A 19,712-nucleotide genomic window follows, 5' to 3' on the forward strand; every position below is an offset into this window, starting at 1 on the left:
TTGAGCGGTATGCACCCCCACCAACCTGGAAAATGGTTTTAAAATAGTAGCTAACGTTAATACAGCGTGTCGGAGGAATACAGCGTCTCGTGCAACGTTCGCCAACGTTCGTAGCTTCTTGTCTGATCTGGGGTCGGATAAACCAATGACAGTTCAGTAAGTCCGATGGCTTTGCAGAGTTGTTTAATTACAACTTTATCACTTTTCATAAACCGCTGAAGGAGCGTTGATGGTTATATGGTGTGTATATAGTGGGAACCATTGTGTGTCTTCCCTATACCACAGTGGCAGAAATATTACTGTGGCAGGCCGCCATCAACAAAGAGGAAACACTGCTGCAGCAGGAACAGATTATGAGCACTCATTCTTAGTATGATACATTTTAATCCATCAGTGGAGTGAAAGAATGATAGTAATGTATGTCAGAATATCTTTAGCACCAGCTTGGTTTTAGATTTCTTCTTCTGAGCCAAGACACCAAGCCAGCAAGCCAACAAACTCACAAGAAGCTACTTATGTTTGTGTGACTTGTAGCTCTGCAAAATGGGCAAAAGACCCAGACATTACTGGTTACAATTGCTGATACCTTTGTGTTGGTTTGTCAGGAGGCTGCTGCTGACCTGGGCTCAAGAAATCTCTGTGCTGATGAAGAAGTCGGACAGTTACAGCCCTCTCTTCTCCCTGCCCTCCTTCAGCAAGTTCTGCAGGGGTCTTCTGGCTAACGGTAAGGTCCACATGTCCAGCTTTTCCAACAAAGAATTCTTTAACTTGAGTTGTCTACATTCTGACAGGCTGTGATATGTAATTTATTGTTTCTCAATGTTTCTCCTCCTCGTTAACTCTGGCTAGGTCTTAATGAAGATCAGAATATCTGTCTTCAGACCTGCCACAGTTTACAGGCCCTCTCTTCATCTCTGTCAACTGAGCTGCTACAAAGGTGAACATCATAGTCAAAAGCTTAAACTGTTCTTGTGCAGTGTTTAAAACGTGATCTGTAAAGTAGGCTTGTTTTCTTACTGCTCTTATCTTTTCATCAGGTGTGCGGATGTGGCTAGAGTCCAGTTGGTCCACTCAGCAGTGCGGGTGAGGCAGGCCTATGGCAAGCTGCTCAGGACAATCCCCCTTGATGTGGCTTTGAGGTAAGACTGTTGTACTGCTGGAGGGCATCTACACTAAAATAGATCTGTTCTCTGCAAGGCAAGTCTGTTTGGCATCTTTTATATATCAGGGTAGTGGTGCTGAGGTACACACAATAAGCCGTAGCACTATGAAGAGCACTAATGAAACGCCAGAGTTAAAGCTAAAGAAACCATGGAAAGGTTTAACTCTTGGGCAAGTCCAGTTACCCTCTATTTAAACCCTTCCTTTGATACTATGACAGGAATACTGTGAACCTTCACAAACATCAAAGTCTAACTTATGATTGTTTGACTCAATCCAGATGTTAACACATTTTTTGACAGGTTGGGATTATGCCTTATTAATCGTGCATGTGTGATCTTGTTTGTCCACAGTAACCACAGCCACCCTGAGATGAGGGAGATCTCACTGGCCATCCGCCACCACATGAGCCGAGCACCAAGCAGCACCTTCCACCCCCAGGATTTCAGCGACCTCATCAGCTTCATCTTATATGGAGTCCTGCACCGTGGAGGGTAAGGAGTGACAGAGTGATGATAGCATGAATAGATTTTAGACAAACTCTGGTACCAGGCCATTTTTCTTACAGTCCCAGGGATAGAGATAGATACTGCAAGGCTCAGGCTGCCTTTATATAGCAGCATACAGCTTGCCAAAAAGTCCTGAAATTAACTAATGGTGAACCTTCTAACAAATAAAAATAGTGGGGTCCTCCCATTTTCTAATGTGTAACTGTTAGAAGAGAACTAAAATGTATTTTTTCTTCTTTTCTCTTTCAATATAATTATCACAGGACGTGAACGGCAGCTTATTTTTTGCTATTTTTCTACTTCTGTTTTGTTGATGGTGATTGTACTTCTGAGAACAGGGTGTTTCTGAATACCTCGGTCAGGTCATGGATTCCAGCGAGTCCCTCTCGAGATAAATGCTATGTTCCACGTAGCGTGTGTGTGTGGGTGTGCGCACGTATGTACTACAGCAGTCAAATGTTGTTCACACTGAGCTTTACATTTCTCGATCCACAGCAAGGATCCCTGGCTGGAGCGTCTGTACTACAGCTGCCGGCGGCTGGAGAAACGGGAAGGCCGAGCAGGTGTAGAATGCAGCCGGCCAGGGGTAGTACCACAGGTGCAGTTGAAAACCGAGGCGGTGCTGTGGCAGTGGGCGGTGTGGGAGGCCGCACAGTTCACGGTACTCTCCAAACTCCGAACACCGCTGGGCCGAGCCCAGGATACCTTCCAGACCATTGAAGGTAAAGAGCCTCTAGCTGAATTCAACCTAACCATCTTTGTTTTACCGTCAACCCAACCCAATAATAAAATAATAATTATACACTTTATTTCTATAGCACCCTCTAAAAACAATAGTTAGTGCAAATAAAAGTCCGGTTCCCCTTTGTGTTTTCTTTTGGACACTGTTTTGAAGATTAACTCTTTGTCTGTTATGTAGCCAAATTTAAATTTTGGGGGATATGTAATACATGAGCCACAGCTTCTTCTCTTGTCTCCGTGTTCACTTTCTTTGTGTGAAGGGAGTGCAGAAAGGGATTTCATCTGTCAACACCAAATTAGAAAGGAGTTGAGTTATTTATTGGTTGCGTTTGAAGCAGGAAGTTTATCACAGATAAATCAGAACTCAGAATCACAGTAATGATGTCACTAAATAAATCAGACAAAACAGACCGGTCTACAAGTAAAATTCCAAGTCCTCTTTGTCTGAGGCCAAGACAGAACCGAGTCAAATAGCAGTTGAGGACAACATCACTACCGTGTTTATAGTCCAGTGTTTTCTACATGGGGACACCTCGGAATACGATTGTTGTTATCAATGTGCAATTTTTACTTTATTAAATTAATCAAATCTAAAATATTTATTATTTTTTAACTTAAAAAAAAGTTTGTATTTTGAATAGCTTACATATACAGTACAGCAATGACATTATTTTTCTAATGTGTTTCAGGAATGATCCGCAGCCTGGCTGCCCACAGTCTAAACCCAGAGCAGGATGTTGGAGCGTGGGCTGGTGCTGGAGGGGATGGCGACGGTCACCACTCCAATCAGCTCCGCCTTGCTCTGCTGCTTCAGTACGTGGAGAATCTTGAGAAGCTTATGTACAACGCCTATGAGGGCTGCGCCAATGCTCTCACTGCCCCGCCAAAGGTATGTCATTTAAAGCTCCATAATCCACTGCTGCTACAGATTTGACTATGCCAAAGGAGTGCTGGGACCATGAACACAATTTGACTATCAAGGCATTTAAATGGGTTTAGATTGGCTTACCTGTAGTCATTGGCTTATTTGAAAAAAATAATATGATGAATTTGTCCTTTCCTGTGTCTCAGGGCATCAGGACTTTCTTCTACACTAACCGTCAGACATGCCAAGACTGGCTGACGAGGATCCGTCTGGCACTGATGAGAGTCGGTCTTCTGTCAGGCCAACCAGCAGTAACCATTCGCCACGGCTTCGAGCTGCTTACAGAGATTAAAGCCAGCAGCGCCCAGGTCAGTACAAATACACTTAAAAAAAAACTTTTAATTGAGCTTTGCCAAGGTACAAAAAATGTAATCCATCTTATAGGCCTTCCTGTGTTACTCCGGTGTGTAACTTTAGGTGGTGTGCATTTATAATGTGTTTCTTTGGCAGTATCTGCTGGTTAGATGAACCGCTTGTTTTGTTGTGCTCATCAGGGTCCAGAGCTGGAGGTTCCTCTGACATTGCTGGTGGAGGCTCTGTGTGAGCTGCGTTGTCCTGAGGCCATCCAGGGCCTGGCTGCCTGGAGCCTCTCCACCACTGGCAGGGGGCTGGCCTGGCTGCCGTCGGTCGCCCTGCAGGCTGAGGGACGGTAAGGAACGCCGCCGTAACCAGACATCCTCACAGCTCAGCCAGATCCTCAACAAAATCAATATTGTCTGTCGTGTGTGTGTGTGTGTGTGTGTGTGTTTGTGTTTGTGTGTAGGTTTGAGAAGGCAGCTCTGGAGTATCAAGATCAGCTTTCTGCAGTTACGGGGATGGACTGCAGCATCAAAAGCTCTGAATGCTGTCTGCTCAAACTCCCTAGCCACATGAGCAGCCCCAAACACACCAGCAACGGTAAGCCATACAAATTGAACGCAGCCCAACTACTATTTAATAACGCTTAACAGAAATGTGTAACTTGGCGTTGAGGCAACTCGGACCCCATGGACTGTGATTGGTCAACGTGTCCTGTGTGTTCAGTCAGTGTTTCAAGAAGCCTACTGCGGGGAGTGGCAACATGCTAGTTCAGTGACATAAGCTTTGCAAATTAACTAATTATTTTGGGTTACAACGACGGTGTTATTCGTTTGTAAAGTGTCTATAAGTCGGTACGTTTTCAAATTAGCACTTTGTCAGCTTCGTTGTGCTAAAGTTTCCTTGCTAGTGATGTTAAGATTACAGCGTGGTAACCTCGACAAGGTATCTGATAACGTGGGCTAATGTTATATCCTTACTAGCTAATGTTAGGCGTCTTACATTAGTAATAACATGCTGATAACTTCTTTGAATTCTTTCGGGATAAAAAGCGTGTTAAGAACATAATACGTTAACCTAAACTTGAATGCCCACATACGTATATAAAGTAGTGACTGGGGATAGGTCATTAATCTGCATGATGTCTTACAATTGTACTTGTCTTAACTTTTGTGAAAACAATGAAATTGAACCTAAAATGTGTATGGATGTAGCTGAAAAGCAATTAAGCAGTTGTGTAACATGTGCATCATATCTGCTGCTCAAAGTGTTCTTTCCCCTTGAAAAGGTGACAGCAGAAAGACGGTGCTGCTAAAGTCCGGCGAGTGCTCTCCTGAGGTGATCAACTTCCTGGCCAACAAAGCGTCTCAGTGTTATGTTGCCCTCTGTGATTGGCCCTCTGTTAAGGAGTGGCAGGCCACCGTCCACGCCCTCAAACAGAACTCCACTAATCCACTCAGCATCAACCTGCGGACAGATTTCAACTACATCCAGGCTCTGAGCCGCTTTGAGGAGGGAGACCTGGCCGGGTGTGGAGCTCAGCTGGAGCTGCTGCCCGGAGAGGACTGCAGCTCCCTCTCCAGCACCAAGGACAAGCTTGGTGAGTGCAATTTCTGATGCTCGAATTTTTAAAACAAAGAAACCCGGTAAATATTCTACTTTTTTATTTCAACAAAGAAACCAATGAAATGGCATTGATAAAGGACATTCAGCGTATTGTCTACTAAGAAGGAATACCATAATCAATGCTGTTAAGTTTAATGCCATTATTAAAGGACCTATTAAAAACCTAAAATGTGTGTTTGTAGCTTAAATCAATTAAGCAGTTGTGTAAGGTCTGCATCATAGGGAATACAGGAGGAATACCATAATCACCATATTTTATCATACATTGATTTACAATCTAACTATTTGAAGCTTTCAATTTGTGTACTGCATGTGTAAATGAACTTGTACTATGTGTAAGATGCAAACATTCCCATTTAGCCACAAAAAAAACGTCTGGTGTATGCATGTTTGTCAGATCTGAAGAGGCTTCTGCCATCCATGAGTCCAGATCCAACGGAGCTGCAGAGAGCCATCGAGGTACAGCTGCTTCGCTGCGCTGTTAGCGCCATGACCAAGGCCGCTCAACCGCAGGAGCAGAGGACCCCAGCCAATCCAGAGTGAGTGTTCACATGGAAACTTGCAGTTGTCCTGTCATAGTTCTTGAGGTAGAAACCAGTAACCGGTCCCTGAAGGGCTCAATGATCTAGTTTACCCTTTTTAGGGTTAGTAGATGAGATCTGGCAAGACTGTGATTGGACAGAACCAGTTCAAATGAAGTCCTATCCAAGCCCAGCATGGTTTTGTTTAGCGTTGATCTGAATGGTCACACTTGATGAAAAGCTGTCTATGATGTGGTCTCTCCTGGAAGGCAATCAATCAATCAATGTTGCACTTGGCTGTAAACACACAGTGCCCTTCTTTAACCCTTGTCTTGTCTTCCTGTCGACCACTTGTTGTCCTTCCGGGTCAAAATTGAAGATTCTTTTTTTTTTTTTTTTTTTTTTCGACTTTCTTTTTTTTTTTTTTTCTGACCCCTTTTAAAAATCATTAAAGGTTTAGAAGCATTCCCCATTGGCGGCTTTTCTAATTTTTGGACTTGCTTTGGAAATATTGATGCAGACTTTTCTTTTACTTTAAGTACAACTCCATTTACATGCACGAGTCCTGCAGTCTCTTAGTAAATGATGTGATGTTGCAGTACGTTGGTGCGCTGCCTGAAACAGACTGGACGGATCTGCTTGGGTCCTCTTCGCCTCTCCACTCTCACTCTGTCTGATGCCCTGCCGACCCTGCCCACCCTGCAGCTCCACTGCACGGCCACCCTGGAGAACACACTCACTGGACAAGAAGTATACACACCCGTACTTTACATTTGGCCATACGCTTTATAAAATAATGCATTGAAACTAAGTGTTGTGCATGTACGGCTTTCTTTGTTGGATACCAGAAAATGTAAATTATGAACAGAAAATAGATCACAACTGAAGATCCGACATGCTTTGTTGAACACAACAAAACTGTCTGTTGAATGATGGAATTCATGTCAAATTAATGTACAGCTGGAGGTTTAATTCCCCGTGTTTTGTGTTCTTTGCAGGACTGTATGATTCCTCTGTGCAGTGAAGCTCTGAGCTCTTGTAAGCAACAGGATGTCCAGCCTTTTCTTCAGGCCCTCAGATACACCATGTTCCAGAGGCAGCTCCTCGACAAACTTAAAGGTAGTTATCATTGACTAGATAAGGTGCACATTGATAGGCTACAAAGGAATTTTATGGTTGATCTGTTAATATTTTTTAGATATTGAAGAATTACACTGATTGTTGGGTGAACTATCCCCTTAAATTAAATGTTGTTGTGACAGACCTAAATAATACATCCTTTCACTCTTTTGCAGATTATGCAAATCTCAGTGTTTGGGACATTGACATTTGATGGTTTGGCTGTTCAGTACAAAGATTGATTTGTTTCATATCGATGTGTCTTGCAATCATAAAATCAATTGGTGTTTCAAGTGATGATTTTGACCACATAAACATAGTCAAATGGATGCACCACCGTTTCATAATGAACCAAAAATATTTTTACACTTTTCAACAGTGGCAGTCACCCAGAGATCAGCTGTCTGAAATACTCCTCTGCGCTTGCTCTGCTTGAGTCTAAAAAAATAATGTAATGAAACACTGTTAGTCAGTCTAACTAACCCGTATATTGTATTAAGGTGTTTCTACGTGAGGCGAGCAATTTAGCCAATCTGGCACAAGGAAAATGTACAGCATGGCGGGCTTTTAATGGGGAGCAACGGCAACAGGAATCTTGGGTTTGCCTCAACAGGATGTTAACAAAGCTCTGAGATGGCTGAAAGTAAACTGTAAAATAAGGATGATATCCAAAGTGTACTGGGGCCCATGGAAAGACGCTGCATTTGTCCACACAAGGCTCTGAAATTTTGCCATCTCTATTCTTGTTCAGGGTACTCTACATCCATAGACGGCCACCTAATGGAGCTTTGTCTGACCGCTGTCAAATTTGCGCGGAAAAAAGGCAACATTGCCCTGGCGTCCCGCCTGCTCAGCCAATGCAGTGACGGCACACAAGAAGAGGAGCAGCAGCAGGACGAGCTGAGCCAGGCCTTCAGGCGTCTCACCCTGGAAGGCACCCTGGGGGAGAAATGGGGACCAGAGCTGCAGATTGAAAAAGCCAAAGTCTTGAGAACTGCAGGTGACAACCAGGAGACATTTAAAAGCTGCACACTTCTTTTGCAAGAATAGAATGGGGGTTTTGATGACAATTCCCACTACATCTTCCAGAGCAGCGTAGTCATATAGCAGTGCTCGCCACAACAGATTATTCTTGAGTCTTAAGTGAGAAATAGGTCTCCTAGGACCCACAGAATGAGCCGGCATGAACCAGCGTGCACACAAACACAACATAACAATGCAAAACATTGACCAAAACATTTCATCAGTCTGATCCCAGCTGACACATTTGCCAGGTGTCCTTAGTTTCTCTGCTGGTAGAAACTACTGTATTTCTGCAGTGTATCGATGTCTTCAGTTTAGTCCTAAGCAGTGTCTCCGTCCACAGGCCAGTCCATGGCAGCCATGGAGATGCTGAGCAGGGCTGCCTTGTCCTACTGCCATGTGGGGAAGAATGAAGGTGCTGCCTGCCGCTCACTGCTGACACTCTGCAAATGGCTTTTGGCTGACTGGAAGGACATGACACCTCAGCTTAAACAGGCAAGCTCGCCTATCAATGGAGCTCCAACTTTTGGTCTGACTTTGGAAGCATATACCTTTTTTTTTCTTCTAAAAAAAAAAAAGAAAAAGCCAAAGCTGTGCTATTCAGCTGTAAAACTTTAAAAATAATTTTCTTATTGTAATGCATTTCTCTTTTACAGCAGGTGCACACTAGGTTGTGATGATATTAAGAAAATAATTAACAAAATGATTTCAACACTGGTGATGTTTAGGTGGTTAAGAGGTCCGGAGCAGTAAACTCATCCAATGCTGTGGGCAGCATGTCACCTCTGAGTCGGAATATTGCTGCTCTACTGGAGCTTCCCCTTGAGGACCAGGGCATTCCCCACATCATCACTGAGACCTCAGGTAACATTTACAGTACATGCCATTGGCGTTATTAAGACACATTTAAGCGTCCACGGTCAAACAATGCTAAAGTTCTCACACCTCTAGACAGATGTAGACACATCCAGCTCATCATTATGCATTCATTAACATCGTACATCGGGCGGTGTAGGGTTGGTTCCGAGACCCGGTGCTAATATGCCAGCGGTATCTACTGGACTATGGATTGACCAATAGTTTTTTTTTTAGTGCTGATTGAGATTTTTTTTTTTATTTTATTCTTTTTGTGCCAATGACTGATACTGGGTGCGATTTTCTTGAGCCAATATTTGGAGCTGTTACTGCTTTTGCTCCCTCAGTTTTCATCATAAAAATGACAATTATAATAACAAATGCTGTCTCAACTTGAAAAATAAACATTTACTGAACTTAAAAACATTTAACAAATCGTAAAAACAAGTGAGGTAGAATCAGCTTTATTTGCCAAGTATGAGGACACATATATTATTTCATTATTATACATTGCTCACAATGTGCTTAGTCATACAAAACAAACTCTATATACACTATAACAGAAACAATATAGACAGGTTGAGTTCTGAAATAGTGATGAATAAATAGTAAGTGGAACCAGTAAACAGGTGCTTACAGAACAAGTAAGAACAAGAAGATACAAAATATGTATTTAAAATGCTGCCACATGGGATTTGTTTTTGGAATCTGCTCTGCCATTTCTTAATGAAAGAACAAAAACGTAGAAGCAACAAAAGCAGCAAAAAACGCAGCCAGCTCTTGAAGAGCAGCCTTTTTTAGCACTCTGCTAGTGAGGGATGGGAGGTGCACGGCCTGCACGTGAACTGCAGCGTCTCCAGCAACACAGAGCTGCCAGAGCTGCAAAACTATCGGCAAACGCAGCCTCCGCGTGTCGGCCAATACACATAAAAACGCAAATATCGGCCCTATGTGTCGGCCGGCAGATAAACAATAGGTCAAAAGGCTGAAGTCTTAGCGTTAAACGGTGTAAAGTGTGACTGAATTACACTGTGGAGTATTCCTACACCGCGGCGGGAACAGTCTGCTGCTGCCCATGTCGGGGGGGAAAACGCAGATGGTGCATTCACTTTAAACTGGTAGCCTAAGCCTTGTGGTGCATTCGAGTTATTGTAAAATACTCGTTTTGTGCTTTAAAAATAAAACCAAAGTAAATTGCTTCAGGCGGCATTTAGGCACCAGCACCTTTTTTAAATGATCCCTTTAGCACAAGTTTGGGAAAAAACCAAACGATACCTAACCCTGGGACAGTGTGCAATTTTGTTGGCTTTGTCATACGAATGTCTCTGCATAGTGGTACAGTCTCTGTATTTTTTTATATATATATATATATATATATATATATATATATATATATTTCTATCTATATCTATCTCCACTAAGTTGTGTTGTCTTTTCCAAACAACAGATACTGTTAGCTTTCAAGAAATTACTTCAGGACAATAAAATCATATCTTAAATCATTAGGGTCTTACATTGCTAAGGCATTGAGGGCTTGTTTCCAATCAAAACGTAGAGCACTGTTGTTTGATTCTACCTACATTTTATTCTTGACGGTCTTCCCTGTGTAGTGAGTGTGGGAGTTGGGGAGCCAGACTTTGTGCTGGGTCAACTCTACCAGCTCTCCACCAGCCTGGCTCCAGAGATGGCCAAGTCCTGGGCGGCCCTGGCCAGCTGGGCTTACCGCTGGGGCAGGAAAGTGGTGGATAATGCCAGGTTAGTGGACCCAGTGGAATACATGTAGAGTTACCTGCTTGGAGCTTCACCTGTATGATCGAATGCAATTCATTCTTTTCTCTTTTGCCAGCCAAGGGGAGGGATTGCCTCTTCTTCCTGGGGAAAAGAAGGAGATAGAGGAGCTGCTGCCAGCAACCACCAGTGAAGAAGACAAGGACACCATCTTCAGCATTCTGGGACAGGCCATGTGTCGGCCTACCGGCATACAGGTAGGCACCTACAGGCCTAGAAAGAAATAGGCATTAAATAATACAAAAACAATGATACTTATTCTACATTCTAATTTAATGCAAGTGAGAAAAAAAATTGTCGTGTGCTGTCACAACACATAATTCACATTTCGGGGGGGGTTTTGGCTTGTGACAGAGATTTTGTCTGCACGTTTCAGCAAACTTCACATCTAGACAACCGTGTTTCCCAAAGGTCAAGAATGAACTTGTGGTGATGGCACATCTCAACACTGTGCGCACGTCATGTCTCCTCCGAACTTTTAATTCGTATTACACGTAATGCTATCCAATGTTAATTGGTTAGTTCATTTTTTCAAGTGTTTTTTATCCGTGTTTTGAGGGTCCTTATAACGTTATACAAGTCATTCTGTCCCAACTCTGTTTTGCACTATAACTATTGGGTGGTGCGCCCAAGTAGAACCTATGTATGGGAAACACCGTGCCATCGAACTCAAAATGTGTTAATGTACTTGCATTCCTTGACACGGGTGATGATTAGCCTGGCTCCGCCCTCTTACCTACTTCCGCTCAATTTTCAGTTTCCTTCAATGCTCTTGGTTACAATACTCTGTCTGGGTTTGCGGAATGTTCTTGGGTTTTCTTCAGTCAATCATTACCTGTCCAATCAGTGAACAGAGGGAGTTTCTGAGAACTATAACGTTGAGGTTGTGCGCTAGTTTGAGCTGTAGTTCTGTACTAACGTCTGCGGCAAAAGATGCAAGCAAAGCCATTTGGTCCGTTGCGACAACGCTGCTGAATATCCAGAAGTTAAAGCCCGATCAAGTACAATCTTTGCTGAGTCTTGTTGGGGGCCATGGTGTTGTGGCCCTCCTCCCCACGGGGTTCGGGAAAAGTTTGATTTTCCTGCTTGTTCTGTTAGTGGTGAAGGAGTTGGCTAAGGCGAGCGCTAGCGACGCTAAGCCAACGTCACGACCAAACGTTGGACGATGTCCCCTAAATCGGCAGTTGGTGATAAATTTACAGTAAAACACATGCTGACACGTTACTAGTAGAGAGAGAGATTGATCGCCACAAATAGGATGCACGTAAAGGGGGGGGGAAGTAGTTTCCACTTAAGGGGCAGCACAGTGGAAAGCCCAACGCAAGTGTCTTTTCTAGTTTAAGACCGACACAGTTGTTAGTTACTAGAATTAGCGTGTGTCTGGTGGGGGGCATGGCATCACGATGGTGGCTCTCCATGGTGAGAGGCCGGACTATCTGTACAAATGCAATGTACCAGAGTCTGGTAGGATCAGGCTAGGTGCTGGTTTTTAAAACTAATCAGTAAATCTACTAAATTGAATTGCAACAACTGCATTATATCTCCTCTGCAGTGAGTGTAGGTTTAGTTTTGGAAGATTAACTACTTTAACAAGTACTCCAGTATTGGTGAGATGTTTGAGTATTTCTGCCCAGTACTCTTGAGAATGAAACTAACCAAGAGCAAACAATACCTGATGCTTGGTAGCTGCTTTGGTATCAGTAATACAAAAAAGGTTAGTGCTTTGACGTAGACACGCAAATGTTGGCTGTCGGAACATCTAATACGCACCTCAGGGGTTATGGTCCTTTACTTTCTCAAAACGTCTAGTTAAGTGATGTCTTGAGCAGAGCTTTGGAGGTTCATTGCTGACCAGTGCAGATTGTTCTAAACCCACTCTTGTGCTGTGTGCCAGGATGAGGACATGGCTCTACAGCAGGAAGACGATGAGGACGACATGGTAGACGTGATCTGGAGGCAGCTCACTGGCTCGTGCCCCTGGCTGGGGGAGGCGGGCCAGCCTGTCACAGATGGTCTGATCCGGGTTTGGAGACGAGTGGTGGACCGCATCTTCGGCCTCTACCGGGTCTCCTGCCAGGCCTATTTCACCTTCCTCAAGCTCAATGCTGGACAGGTGAGACTTAGTAACATAATCTGGGATCCAGTGCAGCCTTCTGTTCAGTCCATCACCCCCAGTGTCTGTTGTGTGTTTTAGGTCCCTATAGATGAGGATGACCCCAAACTCCTGCTGTCCAATCACAGCAGCAAACAGAGCAATGACGATGTGATTGTCATGGCAACCCTGCGTCTCCTCCGTCTGCTGGTGAAGCATGCTGGTGAACTGAGGGAGGGGCTTGAACTGGGCTTAGCCTCCACCCCTACAGCACCCTGGAGGGGTATGTCATCCTGCAGAACAAGCATCCTCATATCTCCCCATGCCTATAACTGAAAGTCTGGTTGTGGTACATTCTCAGCGGTACTTTACTGGTCCTGTGTACACAGGGACAAGTTTAGATTTAGAGTTTTTACTTAAACTTGCTTACTTACCTGTGCACTGGATGTTACGATTATGAATGCAGATGAACAGAAAAGAGTATGCTACAAAAGCTTGTTAGACACAAAAGATCAGAATATGAGAAATATAGCAGATGCATTCATTGTAGTGTTATGAAACATTACTGAAGTGGACCCTGATTCACTTTTTTTACGCAACTTTTTGTTGATTAGGTATAAAAGAATTCAATATACATTCCACATACTACATTCATTCTTCTTCAAAACATATGGGGAAGGGAAGAACCCTTTCTACCTTTTCATTCTTCCCTCTTACCTTTACTGTGCTAACATCTAGCATTCGTTTTTCCTATCAATATTTAGTTAGCCTGTGTTACAGCGCTACAGTACCGCAATCGATAATTCCTTGCACAGACTTTGTTGTCACATCAGGGCATGTGACATAGAGCTCAAATCAATACAAAGAGAATCTCAATAGCAAAAGGTTGAGATAGGTGATCTTTAGCTGGGACTGCGCTGTGCGGTGCAGAGTGCAACACCTGAATCCACCGGATAAAGCTGAATAGGCTGAATTTAAACTGTACAAGGTTTTGAACAAAATGGACCATGAGACTCAGTCAAACGCTTTCTCATCCTCTATTGCTAATGCAATGCAGGAAACTGCGTTCCCTACCGTGCTGCACCATTTTAAAAGTCTATATTATCTGGAAGGAATCTGCATGTTATGAAGACAGTCTGATCCGAGTTAGTTATGATACCATTTTGCCTCCACATACAATCTAGTTAAAATGGCATACAAACTAGGTAATTTCTAACATAATCCTGCCCTTACTACTGCCTTTTATAAACTGACGTTTGTTTTCCTTAGGTATCATCCCCCAGCTCTTTTCCCGTCTCAACCATCCAGAAGCATACATCCGACAGAGCATATGCAGCCTGCTATGTCGAGTGGCCCAGGACTCTCCACATCTCATCCTCTACCCTGCCATTGTGGGTTCACTCTCCTTAGGAGGGGAGGCTCAGAATGCAGGTATTCTTTACTTCTGTTGACCTGGCTATATGCAGCTCCTCAAAGAGTCTGGTTCCAGATAATGAGATTAAGTCACATTCAGACACTCACAACTAGGATGTCAAGTTTGGCTACATTTAATAGTGGAACAACTGGCCACCATACAAGGTTTCTGCAGGGTCTTAACAAGTCTAAAAATACAAAATCAAAATGTTAGGCCTTAAAAGTCTTAAATTAACTGAAGTATTGTTTTCTAGATCTTAAATAATTTAGAACAGGTCTTAGTTTTCCTCCATCAATGTTTTTTTTATTTTTTTTTATTTGTGGTTTTGTCGTTCTTTCTTTCACTAATCCAAATATAATTTTGTGGTATTACTACAACTACAAAAAAGAGCAACCTGCTACTTAGGTTGCAGCCTCTGCTACTTATATATTCAGCTTTTTTGTTATTGGTGTCAGTCTCTTTCGGATTGTACTACTGACATGGACCGAATTTTATTCTTAAACTATGGGGAAGGGCAAGTTTAGTGATATTGGGCTTAATAAAACTGAATGTACCGCTCAGTTGATGTTGTGATCAAGGTTTTAAATTTAATTCATAATGGTCTTACAGAGGTCTAAAAAGGTCTTAAATTTGACTTGGTAAAACCTGCAGAAACCCTGTGGTATTTAAATAAAAATACAAATTCAACATTGAACCATTTTTATTTACAATTAACCACAATGAGAATTAACAGTGATACCAGTAAAACTTTAAACACCAGATCTGAAATGTGTTGACAGGGAGTAAATTGCCATCAGCTCTGCCCACCTTCTTGGGCAGCATGCAGGGAGAGGGCCTGGGTGGGGAGGAGGAGGAGCAGCCGGACGGCAGCGAGCCAGGAGGAGCTCCAGAGGAGCTGGCGACCTTCTGCTCCAGTCAAGACCAAGCCATGATGCAGGACTGTTACAGCAAGATCGTGGAGAAGCTGTCCTTTGCCAACCCTACCATGGTGCTTCAGGTAGGGTGCTGCACACAGTTGGACTGTTACAGTTTTATGATTATATTTTCAACCAGTCTTATGCTGGAAACATTCTTGCTCTTATAGACTTTGGCAGGATGACTTTAAATCCGATTCACGCTGTAGTCTCACAAAGTTGCTAACTAGTCTTGTGTGGTGATCAGGTCCAGCAGTTGGTGGGTGAGCTGCGCAGAGTCACCCTACTGTGGGATGAACTGTGGCTGGGCGTGTTACAACAGCAACACATGCATGTCCTACGAAGGATCCAACAGCTGGAGGACGAGGTCAAGAGAGTACAGAACAACAACACACTGCGCAGGTGCGGCTCTCCTACTTATGCCTTAGAAGCTGAGCTCCTTCCAGGACTTCCAGTCCATTCCTTTCTTACGCCTGCATTTCTCCTATGAGTTTGTTGGCATCCTTAAAGTAGACCTACTGATCTCATTTTCTGGTTCATACTTGTATTATTTTTTTTACTTGTATATTTTGTGTGTCTACTAGAACATGTTTTAAACAAACGTTTTCTCACACTGCCCATGGCTGCTTCACCTGTATTCACCCTCTGTCTGAGATGCTCCGCTGTGTCTTTAAGCTAGGGCTGCTCGATTATGGAAAAATTAAAATCACGATTATTTTGGTCAATATTGAAATCACGATTGTTTAACACAATTACTCATTAATCTTGAATATAATGGATAGTGTCCAGGGTATGATTTTTTTTTTTTTGTGTGTGTTCAGAAAGAGTATTTGGATCAGAATAAAATCTTTTACTACTGTGAGTCAGTTTAGCTTTCACAGATGTCACATAATGTTACATAGCCAATGAACAATTCCAGATACATAACACAATATTGCATCACATTTTCACTCACTATGACCACTGCTAGCCTACTGTCAGGGGGACAGCAGGGTTAGCTAATGTTAACTGTTCCCAGACCACGGAGTTGGTTTTGCCTTTTTTTCTCGACAAATGTTGCTGTGGCTGCTCTCCTTCTGCCATCTTTTCTCGAGTTGTTAGATTGCAGTGGATGATATGCGCACGACTTGTCCCCCTAGACAAAATAAGAGTAATCTTGCGAAACAAAACGTGGCAAAATAATCGTTTAGCCATTATACTATTTTAGGTGATTGTTAAAAGACTTAATTGAAATCTAAATTCAATGAATTGCCTGGCCCTACTTTAAGCCCTAGTCCAAAAAAAGGCCACTCTGCTTTGATTGGTCAGCCGTTCCGATTTTCACATCTCTGATCCTCTCTCGCTGTCTCTGTACCGTCTACTGCAGCAGGAGGCTCTAACGGAGCATAAAGCATTACTTTCTGCCGTGAAGAATAAGTAAAGGCTTCTGTGCCCTGTTTGTCTTCCATATTGACCTCCTGGAGCTCAGTTGGTAGAGGTGTACCCTATGAAACTAGATTTATCAGCCAGAAGAATTACATGACCACGTCTTTCGCATCCAGCCCAAAGGCTCCACAAGTAGTTAAGGTGTGTCCTGCACCATCTCTAGAGACATCTAGAGACATGATCAAATATGTGGCAAGAGAGAGCCAACCCGCTAGGGAAAAACGTGGTTTTCCAGAAGGATATTTTAAATGCATGCTTTGAAAAAGCTAAAAACGGTCTCATGGACAGAGTATTTGTAACATCGAGAGGCAGACAGTAATTTTGACTTGGAGGTAAGCAACAGCAAAGTTAATGATTAAGAGTAGACCTGCAATGTTTGGCAGTACGTCAGGGTTAACCATGGATGTGTTTTCTACTGTTGTCAGTCAGCCTGCTTTCCTTTCACTTCCACTATCTACGTATTCTCTACTGCCTCTTGCTAAATTACAGATCATATAGTTTGTATGCCCCCCCTGGCATTTCGGAGTATACTGTCATTGGACCCTATTATACTTGCTTGCCAGTCTAATAACGTTCTTTGTTGTCCTGCAGGGATGAAAAGATCGCCATTATGCGTGAGAAGCACTCTGCTCTGATGCGTCCTGTGGTTTTCGCCCTGGATCACGTCTGCAGCATCACAGCAGCTCCAGCAGAGACGCCACACGAGACCTGGTTCCAGCAGACCTACGGTGATACCATTACCTCTGCCCTGGAGCGCTTGAGGAACCCCACCAACCCTGCCAACCCTGCCAGCAGCTGGCTTCCCTTCAAACAGGTGTTTGTTTGCACTTGTATATGCATTTTAGGATTTCAGAAAGATCTATTTGCATAAATGTACGCTTGTTGATACTTTAAATATATCATGAATACAATCATTATACATTGTGCACAAAACCTTTTCCAAGTTTAACTAAGTTTGACTGTGTGTGTGTGTGTGTGTGTCAGATAATGATCAGCCTGCAGCAGCGTGCTCAGAAGCGAGCCAGCTATCTGCTTCACCTGGATGAGATCAGTCCTCGCCTGGTGTCTATGACAACAACAGAGATGGCCCTGCCAGGCGAGGTGTCGGCATCAGATGCTGTCACTATCCAGAGCGTAGGCAACACCATCACCATCCTGCCCACCAAGACCAAGCCCAAGAAGCTCTTCTTCCTGGGCTCAGATGGACGCAACTACCCATACCTTTTCAAAGGTAGGGGACCAGCTCACAGCTGTGAATAAGGGTGGGAAATGAATACATTCTCTCCCCTGTTAGGCGTGTCTCCTAACATTGTACTTACACAGCGGGGCCACACTAGTCCATATCTGCCAGATGTCCTTCTTTTCAGCTGGATGTTTGCTACATTCAGCTTTCTTTGCGTTGCCGTTCGAACCTCCGGAGGATTATTGAGGACTATGGTTACCTGGTCCTCAGATCTCTGCAGGGTAAATCAAGACAGCTAGCTAGACTATCTGTCCAATCTGAGTTTTCAGTTAACGACTAAAACTTCTTCTTTTGTGCGTACACCAAAACAAGTTCCTTCCTGAGACTATTTAGACTAGGGCTACAGTGGCCCTGAAGATACCACATGGAGACAGCAGGGTTTATATTTAGTCAGCCTGGGCTGTTTTCTCCTACAAGTTTCTGATTCCAGTAGGAATTGTTCAGAAGAGACAATTCACACACACACATGAAGTAATGAAGAAGTGATTATCTAAAGCTTGTCTCTCTCTTTCTCTCTCAGGTCTGGAGGATTTGCATTTGGATGAACGCATCATGCAGTTTTTGTCGATTGTCAACACCATGTTCACCAAGATCAACCAGCAAGAGCAGCCTCACTTTCACGCCCGCCACTACTCTGTCACCCCCCTCGGAACCCGATCAGGACTCATCCAGTGGGTGGACGGAGCCACGCCACTTTTTGGCCTCTACAAGCGCTGGCAGCAGAGGGAGGCTGTGCTTCAGGCTCAGAAGGTACCGTTCTCCTCTCTACAATGTACTGTAAATTACTACAGGGTTCATACGGGTGCTTAAAATTCTTGAAAATGCTTGAATTTTGATGTTTTGAAGGTCTGAAAAGTCCTTGAATTTTGATGTTTTCAAGGTTTGAAAAGTGCTTGAATTTTGAATACAATGCTTGAATTTCTATTTGATTTTTGCAACCCGTTCAATCAAAATATTATGATAAATCTCATCAAGAACAGTGTCTGTAGCTTTCTGCGGCGCGAGCAAAGATGAACTGTCACAGGGCATTGATAAGTTGACTTTATATTGGAAGCTCAAACTCAACATTTTGCAAATGTGTCTAAAAGCCAACATCCAATATAAAACCAACTTTACCATGGTCTGCCACTACGAGTCTGCTAGAGGTCTGACGGCCCTTTCAGTTTCCCCAGGTGAAGTTTAAACACATTTAAGTAAAACTTAAATTTGTAATGAATGTAATGTAAACTGAAGGCGAGTCGGCATCAACAACAGCGCAACGTTTTCCAAAAGTCAAATCGCTCCCTCGTGATTCGTGAGAGCATTCTGCCCTTTGAGTTTTGATTTTAGTAAAGACAAGAACAGCAAAATACAAAACTACAAACTGGCATGTGTGACGTTAAGAGGGTTGCTGTTTCAGTTGCGTTACGTTACAACACGCTACACAATGCGTGCTGACACTGATCATTTATATTCATATTCGGACTAGTGCACAGGAGGAAGAGGAGGCTGCAGAGGTAGAGAGTGATCAGGAGGAAGAAGATGAAGAGGCCAGTTGTAAGGCTGTGTATTTGTTGAAGTAAAATGATAAGACTATATAGTGCCTCAACATAAAATGTGGATGATTTTGACTTTGAACTACATGCAACAGTGTAGCCAAAGGTTTAATTTTACTCCACACACACTAATGGCCTGCTTCATGGCTGGTGATTTTGCATGTTGCATAGTAGAAATAATCTCTAGTTTTAAGTTAAGGCTTTCCTAGCTGTCTGCTTTATGCCACTGTTGCACTCAGAAGGGATTTGATTGGCTACCTATTGAAACGTGTAATAATGACTCTGTAGCCACCAAGGCTACAGAGTCATTTCTGTGAAAGATTAATTGTAAAAAGTGATGTTAAACATTTGTGCAACTGTTCTTTCTCTTGAATGCACTTTATAAATGGGGAGGCTATTGGAAATATATCTATCTCCACTGAGCCATGCAGAAGCCTGATTTATTTTTATGGAAGTATAGGCTATATGCTCTTGATGATAGCGACTTTGAAATTGTTGCTTTGGGGCGGGGGGGGGGGGGGGGG

At 43.2% G+C, this 19,712-nt stretch overlaps 1 protein-coding gene across 2 annotated transcripts in view; it reads left to right on the forward strand.

Moving 5' to 3' along the window:
- smg1 (SMG1 nonsense mediated mRNA decay associated PI3K related kinase) overlaps nt 1-19,712 on the forward strand; it is a 63,310-nt gene that overhangs the window by 16,484 nt on the left and 27,114 nt on the right. For both annotated transcript variants that reach the window (XM_034893484.1, XM_034893485.1), the window contains exons 16-41: nt 606-724; nt 850-937; nt 1,038-1,139; nt 1,515-1,655; nt 2,166-2,392; nt 3,101-3,300; nt 3,483-3,644; nt 3,831-3,985; nt 4,100-4,233; nt 4,922-5,233; nt 5,657-5,798; nt 6,380-6,530; nt 6,779-6,899; nt 7,651-7,899; nt 8,266-8,417; nt 8,651-8,786; nt 10,388-10,532; nt 10,624-10,762; nt 12,460-12,678; nt 12,760-12,940; nt 13,927-14,088; nt 14,851-15,068; nt 15,233-15,387; nt 17,002-17,224; nt 17,395-17,641; nt 18,174-18,403. In XM_034893484.1, the coding sequence (XP_034749375.1) occupies nt 606-724; nt 850-937; nt 1,038-1,139; nt 1,515-1,655; nt 2,166-2,392; nt 3,101-3,300; nt 3,483-3,644; nt 3,831-3,985; nt 4,100-4,233; nt 4,922-5,233; nt 5,657-5,798; nt 6,380-6,530; nt 6,779-6,899; nt 7,651-7,899; nt 8,266-8,417; nt 8,651-8,786; nt 10,388-10,532; nt 10,624-10,762; nt 12,460-12,678; nt 12,760-12,940; nt 13,927-14,088; nt 14,851-15,068; nt 15,233-15,387; nt 17,002-17,224; nt 17,395-17,641; nt 18,174-18,403 (4,510 nt within the window). The remainder of the gene's footprint in view (nt 1-605; nt 725-849; nt 938-1,037; nt 1,140-1,514; nt 1,656-2,165; nt 2,393-3,100; nt 3,301-3,482; nt 3,645-3,830; nt 3,986-4,099; nt 4,234-4,921; nt 5,234-5,656; nt 5,799-6,379; nt 6,531-6,778; nt 6,900-7,650; nt 7,900-8,265; nt 8,418-8,650; nt 8,787-10,387; nt 10,533-10,623; nt 10,763-12,459; nt 12,679-12,759; nt 12,941-13,926; nt 14,089-14,850; nt 15,069-15,232; nt 15,388-17,001; nt 17,225-17,394; nt 17,642-18,173; nt 18,404-19,712) is intronic.

Source organism: Etheostoma cragini, chromosome 15 (genome assembly GCF_013103735.1).
Source record: "Etheostoma cragini isolate CJK2018 chromosome 15, CSU_Ecrag_1.0, whole genome shotgun sequence".
In the NCBI taxonomy this organism is placed as follows: Eukaryota; Metazoa; Chordata; class Actinopteri; order Perciformes; family Percidae; genus Etheostoma; species Etheostoma cragini.